We start from the raw sequence: 14,353 nt of genomic DNA on the forward strand, positions 1-14,353 counted from the left end.
CAAGTGTTTAACAAAAAGCAATAACCAGATTTATTACAGTAAAACATCTTGATTTGCTTTTGGACGAGCTAAACATAGAGAGCAGGAGGAGGCCACTTGGCCCTTCGAGCCTGCTCCACCATTCATTATGATCATGGCTGATCGTCCAACTCAAAAGCCTGATCCTGCCTTCCCTCCCCCATATCCTTTGATCCCCTTTGCCCCAAGAGCTATATCGAACTGCTTCATGAAAACATGCAATGTTTTACCCTCAACTGCTTTCTGTGGTAACGAATTCCACAGGCTCACCACTCTCTGGGTGAAGAAATTTCTCATTTCACAGAATACGACAAAGCAGAAGAGGCCCTTTGGCCCATCGAGTCGGCACCAATGCATGAAAGGCCCTGACCTGCCCACCTCATCCCACTTGCCAGCACTTGAATGTTATGGCGTGCCAAGTACTCATCCAGGTACTTTTTAAAGGATGTGAGGCATCCCGCCTCCACCGTCCCCCCAGGCAGCGCATTCCAGACCATCACCACCCTCTGGGTAAAAAAGTTTTTCCTCAAATCCCCTAAACCTCTGACTCCTCACTTTTAACTTGTGTTCGCTTGTAACTGACCTTTCAACTATGGGGAACAGCTGCTCCCTATCCACACTGTCCATGCCCCTCATAATCTTCAACACTTCAGGCTTCTCTGCTCCAGAGAAAACAACCCAAGCCTATCCAACCTCACTACTTTCAATACTTTGTCATTTCAGTCCTAAAAGGTTTACCCCATATCCTTAGACTATGATCCCTGGTTCTGGACATCCATGCCATCAGGAACATCCTACATCTACTCTGTTAAGTCCTATTAGAATTTTCTAGGTTTCTACAAGATCCACCCACCCTCATTCTTCTAAACTCCAGGGATGTCTTGTTGCAATTATACAGGGTCTTGGTGAGGCCATAGCTAGAATATTGTGTGCAGTAGAAGTTTAGAAGAATGAGTGCGGGGACACTAACATTCCAAGAATGAATGATTGTCTTCTCTTGAGCCCCTTGTGCACCACTCCCCACACTCCAATACCAGCCATCCATTCCAATTATCCCCCCTTCAATGACATTCATGTTGGAAAACAGCTGCACGGAATCAGACAGCTCACAAGCATTATTTGGTGCACTGTGTGCCTCTTGGAAAGGCTGTAGAATTAGGAAGAGGAACTTAGCACAAGACGAGAATGAGGAGGAGTAGGCCAAGCATCCCTTCAAGGCTGCTCCACCGTTCAATACAATCAACTCCACTTTCCAGCCTGGCCCCCCTTAATTCTTAAGTAAGTTTATTTATCACAAGTAGGCCTACATTAACACTGCGATGAAGTTACTGTGACAATCCCCAAGTCGCCACACTCCGGCACCTGTTCAGGTACACAGAGGGAGAATTTAGCATAGCCAATGCACCTAATCAGCACATATTTTGGACTATGGGAGGAAACCCACGCAGACATGGGGAGAACGTGCAGACTCCGCACAATCACTCCCTTGATGGTGAAAAAGCTATCTAACTCAGTGAACATATTCAATGACCCAGCCTCCACTGCTTTCTGGAGATGGGAATGTCACAGACCAACGACCCTCGCAGGATAAGGATTCTCCCTTCAGTCTTAAACGGGAGATCCCTATTTTTTTAAACTCTTGTCCCTTGGTTCCAGACTCCCCAAAATGGGAAACATCCCATCAGCATCCACCCTATTTGGATTGCTCAGGATCTTAGATGTTTTAGTTAAATCACCTCTCATTCTTCTAAACTCCAGTGGGTATAAAATCAATTTCACTGCGTTAGATAACTCCTTCCCCTATGAGTCAGTCAAGTGAACTTTCTCTGAACTGCTAATGCAAATGTATCCTTTCTTCAGGAAGGAGGCCAAGACTATACGCAATACTCCAGATGTGGTTTCACCAATGCCCTACACAACTGTAGCATAACTTTTGTATTCAACCCCTTGCAATAAACACCAACATTCAATTTACCTTCCTAATCACTTGCCATACCTGCATACTAACCATTTGTGATTCATCGACCATAGAAGGAAGCCATTTGGCCCATCTTGTCCATGCCAGCCCGAGGACACTCAGGTGCCCTTTCTAATCCCGTCTTCCTGTATCTGGCCGATAGCCTTGTAACTTACAGCGCTTAAGGTGCCACGAAACTCAGAACCCTCGTACCAGAGCATTCGGCAGGCTCTCTCCATTTAAATAAAACACCGCTTTTCTACTCTTCTTCTCAAGGTGAACAAGTTTCCATTTTAGAATCAGGGAATCCCTACAGTGCAGAAGGAGGCCATTTGGCCCATCAAGTCTGCTTCGGCTCTCTGACAAAGCACCTTACCCCAACCCTATCCTCATAACCCCACATTTACTCCACTAATTCCCCTAACCTGCACGTCTTTGGATACTAAGAGGCAATTTAGCATAGCCAATCCACCTAACCTGCACATCTTTGGAGTGCGGGAGGAAACTGGAGCACCTGGAGGAAATCCACGTAGACATTGGGAGAGAGTGCAAATTCCACGCAGACTTGAGGCTGGAATTGAACCTGGTTCCCTGGCGCTGAGGCAGCAGTGCTAACCACTGTGCCACCCTGATCAAAGTGGAGAATGTGGGCACATATTTTCCACACTTTTGCCCACTTACCTAACCTGTCTGAATCCCTCTGTAAGCTCATTACCTCCTTGACAACTTACTTTCTGACCTATATTTGCGTCATCAGCCAAGGTAGGAGCAATAATAGACATTTTTAGGGCCAGTCAAGTTCTTTGAGTTACCATTAATTCCTACTTCCCCTGTTCTTCCCCACAGCCCTGCAATTTTTTGCCTTTAAGTGGACATATGATGAAAATGTGTGAATTTACCCCACAAAAAGTTGTTTTAAGGTTCCACTGGCCTCACCGAAGCTTTCAGTTGAGTGCCAGGAATATTTATTAACAAAATCTGCCGGAAGATATTCCAGCAGACACCAGATGGGCCAAATGGGCTCTTTTTAATGGTGTATAGGTCTATGAGTAGCTATTAGATGCACATGGCAGCATTCTGAACTGCAGCGCCACTATATGGCAGGATATGGATTGCAATCTTCTATGTTTACCCAGCTTAAAATTCCTCAAGCATACCCTAATAAACCCCTGAGAGGGGAGGCGGTGGCATACTGGTATTAAAGAACAAAGAAGAACGAACAGTACAGCACAGGAAACAGGCCCTTCGGCCCTCCAAGCCTGTGCCGCTCCTTGGTCCAACTAGACCAATCGTTTGTATCCCTCCATTCCCAGGCTGCTCATGTGACTATCCAGGTAAGTCTTAAACGATGTCAGCGTGCCCGCCTCCACCACCCTACTTGGCAGCGCATTCCAGGCCCCCACCACCCTCTGTGTAAAAAACATCCTTCTAATATCTGAGTTATACTTCGCCCCTCTCACTTTGAGCCCTCATGATCGTCACTTCTGACCTGGGAAAAAGCTTCCCACCGTTCACCCTATCTATCCCCTTCATAATCTTGTACACCTCTATTAGATCTCCCCTCATTCTCCGTCTTTCCAGGGAGAAAAAACCCCAGTTCACCCAATCTCTCCTCATAGCTAAGACCGTCCATACCAGGCAACACCCTGGTAAACCTTCTCTGCACTCTCTCTAACGCCTCCACGTCCTTCAGGTAGTGCGGCGACCAGAACTGGACCCTATTGTCACTGGACTAGTAATCCAGAGACCCAGAATAATGCCCAGGTTTAAATCCCAACACTGCAGATGGTGAAATTTGAATTCAATAGAAATCTGGAATTAAGAATCTATTGACGACCATGAAACCATTGTTGATTGCCATAAAGGCCCATCTGGTATACTAACGTCCTTTAGGGAAGGAAATCTGCCATCCTTACCTGGTCTACCCTACATGTGACTCCAGATCCACAGTAATATGGTTCACTTTTAACTGCCCCCTCAAGGGCAAACAGGAATGGGCAATAAATGCTGGCCCAGCCAGAGACGCCCACATCTGATGAACGAATAATAAGAAAAAGAATTCTGTCTGCTTCTGGTAGAGTTGGGAACAAATGCTGCTGAATAATGGAAGGGAAGAAAGAACATTTCCCTTCACCAATGCAGATGTACTCATTGTCTTTTCTTTTTAAAGCATTTCTGATTCCAGTTCAGAACCTTCAATTATTTTACGTATAATCTTCAGATTAATCTTTAGGGGTGGCACAGTGGTTAGCACTGCTGCCTCACAGCATCAGGGTTCGATTCCCGGCTTGGGTCACTGTCTGTGCGGAGAGTGCACGTTCTCGCCGTGTCTGCGTGGGTTTCCTCCGGGTGCTCTGGTTTCCTCCCACAGTCCAAAAGACGTGGTTAGGCGCATTGGCCGTGCTAAATTCTCCCTCAGTGTACCCGAACAGGCGCCGGAGTATGGCAACTAGGGGATTTTCACAGTAACTTCATTGCAGTGTTAATGTAAGCCTACTTGTGACATTAATAAAATAAAAATTAGGAGGAGGGGGAACCAAACTGGGTTGGACCAAAGGTATATATTATTAAACAGCATGTTTACATATCTTTTCAACAATTTCTTTTTTTGCCTTTGGGATAGGTTCATTTTTTAAAAAATCAGTAACAATTTAGAGCTGGCAGTTGTACACTGCTGCATTGGTACAACAATGATTTCAGAGCCAGGTGAGGTACAATGACCTCCTGTGCTTCATTTGTTGTTGTTCTGACCAAGGTGAAAAGAAAGCAGGAATGCAGAAGCTGGCAACAGGACGAGCTACCTCGAGACAAGTGACCAACATTTTAAAATAGTGGGCTGTGAAGCATAGAAACACAGTAAGAAGTCTCACAACACCAGGTTAAAGTCCAACAGGTTTATTTGGTAGCAAATACCATAAGCTTTCGGAGCACTGCTCCTTCATCAGATGGAGTGGAAATCTGCTCTCAAATAGTGCAAACAGACAGAATCAAATTACAGAATACTGATTAGAATGCGAATCCTACAGCCAGCCAGGTCTTAAATGTACAGACAATGTGGGTGGAGGGAACATTAAACACAGGTTAAAGAGATGTGTATTGTCTCCAGACAGAACAGCTAGTGAAATTCTGCAAGTCCAGGAGTTGCAGAATTTGCATTTATCCTAGCTGTCCCCTTGACACCAAGGGGCAATTTATCATGGCCAATCAACCTAACCCGCACATCTTTGGACTCTGGATTAATAGTCCAGTGACAATATCAGTCCTGAAAGTCTCACTAGAAAGTCTCACGAGAAACACTTGAGCAACATTATCCAGGCTGTTACTGAGGGAGGGCTGGAACATGGGAACATGATAAATTGCCCCTTGGTGTCAAGGGGACAGCTAGGATAAATGCATGGGGTCATTCTGCAACTTCTCCTGGACTTGCAGAATTTCACTAGCTGTTCTGTCTGGAGACAATACACATCTCTTTAACCTGTGTTTAATGTTCCCTCCACCCACATTGTCTGTACATTTAAGACCTGGCTGGTTGTAGGATTCGCATTCTAATCAGTATTCTGTAACTTGATTCTGTCTGTTTGCACTGTTTGAGAGCAGATTTCCACTCCATCTGACGAAGGAGCAGTGCTCCGAAAGCTTGTGGTATTTGCTACCAAGTGAACCTGTTGGACTTTAACCTGGTGTTGTGAGACTTCTTACTGTGTTCACCCCAGTCCAACGCTGGCATCTCCACATCAAGCATAGAAACAAACATAGAAACTAGAAGCAGGAGTAGGCCATTCGACCCTTCGAGCCTGCTCTGCCATTCAATATCCTGTTTCCCCCCTTCCCCCTTGATCCTTTTAGCCCCTAATTCCTTCTTGAAATCACGCAATGTTTTGGCTTCAACTACATTCTGTGGTAGTGAATTCCACACATTTCACCACCTTCTGGGTGAAGAAATTTCTCCTCACCTCAGCTCTAAAAGTGTAGGCAAGCACATAGCTAGCGTGCATATAAAGTTTGAAGTGCCAGATAATCCGCTTTTAGTGATGTGGGTTGAGGTTTAAATACCAACAAGAACATCAGAAGCATTCCCCTGTTCTTCTTCAAAGTAGTGATAAAGGATGTCATGTTCACTTACAAGGGCTGAAAGGGCCTTGGTTTAACAGTTCATCTGGAATTCAGAGCCTCCCATGTTCCAGCCCTCCCTCAGTAACAGCCTGGATAATGTTGCTCAAGTGCTTCTTGTGAGACTTTCAGGACTGATATTGTCACCGGACTATTAATCCAGAGTCCAAAGATGTGCGGGTTAGGTTGATTGGCCATGATAAATTGCCCCTTGGTGTCAAGGGGACAGCTAGGATAAATACATGGGGTTATGGGGATAGGGCCTGGGTAGGATTGTGGTCGGTGCAGACTCGATTGGCCAGCTGGCCTCTTTCTGCACTGGAGGATTCTACGATTCTACGACCCAGGACAATGCTCTGGGGACCTGAGTATGAATTACACCACAGCCGATGATGAAATTTGATTCCAATAAATATCTGGAATTTAAAAAGTCTATTGGTGATCATGAAACCATTGTCGATTGTTGTAAAAACCCATCTGGTTCACTAATGTCCTTTAGGGAAGGAAATCTGCCACCCTTGCCTGGTCTGGCCTACATATGACTCCAAAGTCACAGTGATGTGGTCAACCCTTAAATGCCCTCCGAAATGGCCTTGCAAACCACTCAGTTAGAGATGGGCAATGCAATGGGGTTCCAGCCCACGACAGTCACATCCCCTGAATTAATCTAAAAAAAATCTTGAATAATCAACTTTCTGGTTCAGAAGTGACAGTCAGCACATCAACAACTATTCCGGAATAAAAGGATAAGGAGGTATGTTTAGAATACAATGGAAGGTAATTTTAATTAATCGATCTGAACTTGAAGAACAAATACCTGAATAGGTAACTCCAGCTGGTTATAGGGGTTATTAACAGCAGCAGAAACACACAATTATCTGAATGAACATGGGTCAGGCCAGGATGTGATTAGCTGTTCGGTAACACAGAATACTACAATGCAGAAGAGGCCCTTCGGCCCATCGAGTCCACACCGATGCCTGAAAGACCCCGACCTGCCCACCTAGTCCCACCTGCCAGCACTTCGCCCATAGCCTTGAATATTATGACGTGCTAAGTACTCACCCAGGTACATTTTAAAGGATGCGAGACATTCCGTCTCCACCACCCTCCCAGACAGTGCATTCCACATTGTCACTACTCTCTGGGTAAAAAAACGTTTATCCTCAAAACCTCACACCCCTCACATTTAACTTGCGTCCCCTCGGAACTGACCCTTCAACTAGGGGGAACAGTTGCTCCCTATTCACCCTGTCCATGTCCCTCATAATCTTTGCAGAAACAGGGGAGTATACCTCACCTGATAAAAGGAGCAGCACTCCGAAAGCTCGAGAGACCAAATAAACCTGTTGGACTTCAACCTGGTGTCGTGAGACTTCTTACTGTGCCCACCCCAGTCCAACGCCGGCATCTCCACATCAAGTATACCTCCAGAAAACGTGCGAACTCGCTGGTGTCTCATTAGGTTTTGTGACTGAGTAAATCTGTTCCCATACACTCAAAGATGGACACATTCCCAAGATGATAAATAAATGCAGCACCAGGAAGGCATTACAAGAGAGTAGTTCTGTTTATTAACACCCTGTTACATTTTCAATCACTCCCTACATAATGCATTATTGTAACTGTGTTTAAGAAATAGATGCAGTTTTTCATATTGAATCAGAACATAGAAACATAGAAACTAGAAGCAGGAGTAGACGATTCGGCCCTTCGAGCCTGCTCCGCCATTCATTTGGATCATGGCTGATCATCGAATTCAATATCCTGATCCCCCCCTTCCTCCCATATCCCTTGATCCTTTAGCCCCAAGAGTTATATCTAATTTCTTCTTGAAATCAGGCAACATTTTGACCCCAACTACTTTCTGTGGTCGTGAATTCCACACACTCACCACCCTCTGGGTGAAGAAATTTCACCTCCCCTCCGTTCTAAAAGGTTTACCCTTTATCCTCAAACTAAGATCCCTAGTTTTGGACTCCCCCACCATCAGGAACATTCTTTCTGAATCTACGCTGTCTTACCCTGTTAGAAAGTTTCTATGAGATCCCCTCTCACAACAGCAAGAAACCACTGGCACAGCAAGCAAGTGCCTGAGAGCTGCTGTTTTTTGCTTAGTTTCTTTCCAGCACCTCTCCTGAGGCTTAGTGTTTTCCAATCTCTCTGCAAGCGGCCACTCTTCATATCTGCTGGCACAGGCTTGATTTGGACGGCATGTGGTTAGCACTGCTGCCTCACAGTGCCAGGGACCTGGGTTCGATTCCTGGCTTGGGTCACTGTCTGTGTGGAATTTGCACATTCTCCCCGTGTCTGCGTGAGTTTCCTCCGGGTGCTCTGGTTTCCTCCCACAGTCCAAAGAGGTGCGGGTTAGGTGGATTGGCCATGCTAAATTGCCCCTTAGTGTCAGGGGGCTAGTTAGGGTAAATGCATGGGGTTATGGGGATAGGACCTGGGTGGGATTGTGGTCGGTGCGATGGACCGAATGGCCTCCTTCTGCACTGTAGGGATTCTATGTTTTGGATGGGTCTCCTGTGCTGGACAATCCTGTGATTCTACAAATCTAATTAAAGTGTCAACAAGTTAAAAGGCATCACAGACAAACCTGATCCCATCCAAGCAGCTGTGCTTTCCAGGATAGCAGGCAGTGAAGGGCAAAGCTGATTGCGATGTACCCATGGCCACCCAAGCCTCAGTTGTCACTGAGTCAAAACTGTGAAACTCACAGTGCAGGAGACCATTCGGCCCATTGAGTCTGCACCTGACCACAATCCCACCCAGGCCATATCCCTGTAACCCCATGTATTTACCCTGCTAATCGCCCTGACATTATGGGGCAATTTAGCATGGCCAATCCACCTAACCCACTCATCTTTGGACTGTGGGAGGAAACCGGAGCACCCGGAGGAAACCCACGCAGACATGGGGAGAACGTGCAGACTCCACACACACACAGTGACCCAAGCCGGGAATTGAATCCGGGTCCCTGGCGCTATGAGGCAGCAGTGCTAACCACTGTGCCATCTTAATAGCGCTGTGGGAGTAAGAACACAGACTGTAGTGGATCAGGAAGGCCCACCATCATTTTCTCAAATGCAACTAGGAATGAGCAGTAAATGCTGGTTTTGCAACAATACCAACAACTTGTATTTATATAGCACCTTTCACAAAAGTGTCCCAAGGAGTTACGCAAAGTCATAAAACAGAACTTGACTCTGAACCTTAGAAGGATATACTAGGGTAGATGGCCAGAAGATTGAACAAAGAGTTAGAAGGATTAAGAAAGAGAATTCCAGAACTTAGGGCCCTGGCAACCAAAAGCACAATTCTCAATCGTGGGGCAATTAAAATCATTGCTGCTCAAGGAGCCAGAAGTAGAGGAGTTCAGGTATCTTGGAGGGTTGTGGGAGTTTGCAGGGATAGAGAGAGCGAGACCATGGAGTGATCTGAAAACAAGGGTGGGAATTTTAAAACTGAGGCGTTGCTTGAATGGGTGTCAATGGAAGGTCAGAGCACGGGTGTGGTGAGTGAACAGGTTTGGTGTGAGTTAGGACAACAGAGTTCTGGATGACCTCAGGTTTCTGCAACGTAGAATGTGGCAGGCTGGCCAAGAGTGGATTGGAGTATTCAAATTTAGGGATAACAAATGCATGGATGAGAGTCACATGGAGGAACAGAGTCTGATGTTATAGAGGTGTAAAATGGCGGCCTTAGCAATAGCCTGGATGTGCACATGAAATGTCATCTCAGAGTCAAATACAACACCAAGGTTGCAAACAGATTGATTCCGCTTCATACAGTTGCCAAAGAGGAATAGAGTCAGTGGTTAGGGATGTGGTGGGGACGGTGGCACAATGGTTAGCACTGCTTCCTCACAGTGCCAGGAACCCCGGTTCGATTCCCAGTTTGGGTCACTGTCTGTGTGGAGTTTGCACATTCTCCCCATGTCTGCGTAGGTTTCCTCCGGGTGTTCCGGTTTCCTCCCACAGTCCAAAAATATGCAGGTTAGGTTGACTGGCCATGCTAAATTGCCCCTTAGTGTCCCGGGATGTGTAGGTTAGAGGGATTGTTACCGGTGCAGGCTCGATGGGCCGAATGCCCTCCTTCAGCACTGTAGGATTCTGTGATTTTCTATGACCAAAGACAATGGCTTCAGCCTTCCCAATACTTAGCTCAGATCTTGAGAATTAATTTAAAAACAACCAGAGATCATACAGGAGTGGCAAAATGGAACCTAGGACCTTCTGCCCTACATGATTTAGTCTTCTGATTGAATAATAAAGGAATAAATTCAACATTGCAAAATACCACAGGCTGTGGCAATATCTGAATAAAACTCCCAACAAAGGTTAACATTTTGGACAGAGAATTTAATACAATATATTATACAATCAAACTTTCACAGTAACCATAATTAAGCTCACCTTAAGAACCTGAAATTCTAACACCAAATATAAATAAAAAACATCCAGGATCAGTATTAAGTACAGTTCTAGGCAACATCACAGGTTAACAAAGACAAAGCATTCTTCATTAACCGAAAGCAAGGCAACAGATAAGCTAGATACGGGAGCCAACCTCACAGGCTCAGGCTTTAAAACCTTCCACTATATCTGGCAGGTGTGAGGATGGACAGCAAGTCTCATCAGCTACTGTAGACACTACAGTCTCCATGTAAAAGCAGAAAATGCCAGAGATACATGGTAGGCATTCTTTCCCCAGTTGATTGGAGAGGACGAGAAACTTGCTACCACAAGGAGTATTTGAGGCAAACAGCATAAATGCATTAAAGGGAAATTAGATAAATGCACGGGGGAAGAAAGGAATAGAAGGTTATGCCAATAAGATGGGAGAAGTGTGGAGCACAGATGCTGGAACAGACTTGTTGGGCTGAACGTCTTGTTTCAGTTCTGAAAATTCCATGTTTGACATATCCATATCCAAGTAGAAAGATAACCTATTATTCCCGGTGGCGGATCTTTTGTCAAAACTGGATTTGGTTGCGATCTGTACCCCAAAAGAGAAATGCCCTTTCACTAATCAGCTTGTCTTCTCCTTTTACAGCTGCTGATACCCTGTGTTTTGGTTTGAGATTTCCCGCATTCACAGAGTATTATCACAATTCACAGTTATTGACAATGTTGAGTTGAGAAATCAATCCACCGCTTTCTCAAAATGCTGCAATCTTAGTCTTTTGAAAGCATCTTGCATAAGAGAGAGATGTTGAATTCTGTGCGGATTTCATCACTTGGAGACTTTTTGAAATCCTCGTATATTTTTGTTTTCCTATGCAGCTTACAATGATATCTGATTCTCTGCATTTCTTTGCTAAATTAGTGTTCCAGGGTGTACGATGATTGCAAGGAAGCAATTAACTGATACCGCTTACTCACTTTGAAAGTAGCTCAGACTGAGGTTATATTTTTTCTTTCTTAAGCAAGCTTAGGGTCTATTAAAAACTCTCACCGAGTTTGTCTCCTACCAGAAGTGTGACAAAACGTGGGATCAGCTAATCAAATCCTTCTAATTCCGTACATAGACAGTGTAGACTACCACTTTACTCAAACCTTTGGAGTTGTAGTGCAAACTTCAAGTCATGTAGAAAGTAACATCTGCTTTTCAAGGAAGTTTATATTTAGTCTGATAACTCCTAAAAAAAAACTACATAGGAGATGCCTTGTAAAATAAGTATTCTAAAATAAATAGATTCATTTATTTAAAAAGCTTATGCATAAATAATGCCAGTTTGAAGCCAATTTAGTCGAAAACAGATGATCCCAATAATTTGTAACCTTGCCTGTCCTTCCAACTTAGTGGTCATAATAATGTGAATTCAAAGTGCTAAAACTGAACTTTAAACACATTCAAGACGGCTTCAATAGCAGGACTCGACAATTGATATTGACAGTAAAAAAAATTGCCTGAGGATGAAACACATTTTGCCACAATAACTTACTAAAAACCAGAGGAAATAAAAAAAAAAACTGGTGAATGATTCCAGTTAGAAAAATTCCAATGAATTGCAAGTGAGCATTAAAACAGTGTTGACAGTCGCACTGAAACATTCGTAACCCTGATCTGGCACATACGCAATTATTTGTGCTGTATTGTATCCATGATGTTGATGTTCCCTCAAACATAACACAGAGCCAATTAGTAAATGATTACCATGCATCTTCTTTCATGAAAAGGTGTCGCAATCAAGCTGCATCTGAGCAAAATCAAGTCATTCTTCATTAATTGACCCTCGGAACTTCCTTAAACAAAAGACTTATTGAAAAATAAAACACAGGATGGACCTCCACAAACCGCTAACCTCAGACTCCCCCAATTATTTCGTACACGTCTTGTCAAAACAGTGGAAAAGTGCTTTTTCTTAAACTTTTGATTTTGGTTTCATACCTTTGCATTTGGCGCGAGCCGTGGACAATCCGCTCTCGGTGTGAATATTGCTCTCAGCGCTTTTCTGGCCAGATTCACGCACTCACAATCTGGGATCCCTCCTAACATGGGATACTGACTGCTTCACCGGCCAAGGTATTCACACAGAGCGAGATCTCTGGGGTCTTACAGCTCTTCCCAGCGCGGAAGTGGTTAAGAGGTCCGGAAAATGAGCAGAGCTGAACATAAAAGTGAACTCTCACAAGACCGGAGCCGCCGATTGTTCTGAAATAAATCGTATTCCCGATGGAAGATGCAACACCTCTGGAGGTGTATGTAGGAGATGGCTTGCTTCAGTGCAGTTCAGGAGACACCAACAAATCAATGAATGAGCAAAGTGGTCAAGTGTGGCCAAAATAATCATTTATATAACTTTTTTTTTCACCACCATTATATCTTTATCCTTTTAATAACAATTCTCAACAACTAAGAAATATGGAAATATTTTAGGCATAGATTTTTTTTAAAAAAGTAATGGACATCAGATTTAACACTGAAGTGGGCCACTCCTGACAAACTCCTACATCAAAGCAGCTTTCGTTGCCAACTGAGCTGCAAAATGATGCTGCTGTTTTTATTTTCCCTCCGCGACGCTGATGAGCTGAAATCTTTGGAGCAGTCAGATCGCTGTGCTCTTTAATAGGTGGACCTCTTCCTCACTTTCCTCGGGATCCTCCTCGATGGTGCTCAGTTGAACATGATTGACTCGGGATCTTGGTCTGCCATCTGAGCCATGTGACGGAGGATGTCCTTTTTCGTTATGATGCCAAGGAGACGCCTGAAAGGGGCAGGGGTGGAAAACAAACAAAACAAAAAGAGAGAACACTGATCAGTGAGAGGACGGGCACGGTAGCGCGAGAAGCAACGCTAGGGTACAGGACAGGGATAGGAGAGGAGAGGAGAAAAAAGCAGGTGGAAAGTGACAGGGAGAAATGATGCTAATCCCATCGGCGAAGTTGACTCCAAACACGTGGCTCAGACGAAATGCCTGGAAATTTTATAACTTGAGAGAGAAACAATAGTTCAGATTTATTTTGTTAATTTCATTGGTTTGAATACGCATGGTGTGTGGTATTAGCAGCAGGATTTGGCAAGGAGATGGGGAGGGGCGGGGGGGGGCGGTTCCTACAAAATTATTACGGGGAAGAAAGCAGAATGGGGGGGGGGGGGGGGGGGGGGGGTGGTGGGGGGTGGGGGGGGAAACTGGGCCGCAACCCCTATCGATCTGGTTAGTAATCTAACAGCTGCAGGATGCATGAAACGTGAATTATGAACAAATTTAGCATGAAGCACCTTTGGATATGGGGTGAGGAGGGGGAGATACTGCACTGATTATTCCTACAACTAGTCGGATTAGGTTACATTTGGCAGAAGCAAATCATAGGTGCCTAAACCTGGCGGGGGGGGTGGGTGGGTGGGTTGGGGGTGGGGGGGGGAGTCAATGCTTGATACGTACCAAATTCCAGTGCAAAACACCAAACAAACTGGTAGGTGCTGGCTATGAGCTGAACAGGTTCTTACACTGTAGGAGTCTCGACTGTCAGCTATAAAGCATAAAGCATAATGTGCATGCAACTACATTTGTAAAGTGACAAAGGCATGAGAGGCAAAATACCCCAAAAAAAAGATTTTAAAGTTTAACAGCGAAATCAGTTTAATCACAATGTATGAATACTAGCCAGAATTTTATAACTTGTTAAAAAAAAAAGCATTGTGCACAATTAATAAATAAATGCACAGATTTACAATAACGGTTTTCCCTGTGGCACTCCCAGCCACATGCATACACTGCCATGTTTGTGCTCTCATTACTTGCTCAGATTTTTGACA

At 44.6% G+C, this 14,353-nt stretch overlaps 1 protein-coding gene across 5 annotated transcripts in view; it reads right to left on the bottom strand.

Moving 5' to 3' along the window:
* Nucleotides 1-10,431: 10,431 nt before the first annotated feature.
* Nucleotides 10,432-14,353, bottom strand: part of clcn3 (chloride channel 3) — a 159,461-nt gene continuing 155,539 nt past the window's right edge. For 4 of the 5 annotated variants that reach the window (XM_078215131.1, XM_078215128.1, XM_078215133.1 and 1 more), the window contains one exon: nt 10,432-13,301. In XM_078215131.1, the coding sequence (XP_078071257.1) occupies nt 13,211-13,301 (91 nt within the window). In that variant the 3' untranslated portion in view covers nt 10,432-13,210. Of the gene's footprint in view, nt 13,302-13,944; nt 14,068-14,353 lie in introns of those variants that run through there. The other variant, XM_078215130.1, reaches the window with a different exon arrangement.

Source organism: Mustelus asterias, chromosome 6 (genome assembly GCF_964213995.1).
Source record: "Mustelus asterias chromosome 6, sMusAst1.hap1.1, whole genome shotgun sequence".
NCBI classification, from domain to species: Eukaryota; Metazoa; Chordata; class Chondrichthyes; order Carcharhiniformes; family Triakidae; genus Mustelus; species Mustelus asterias.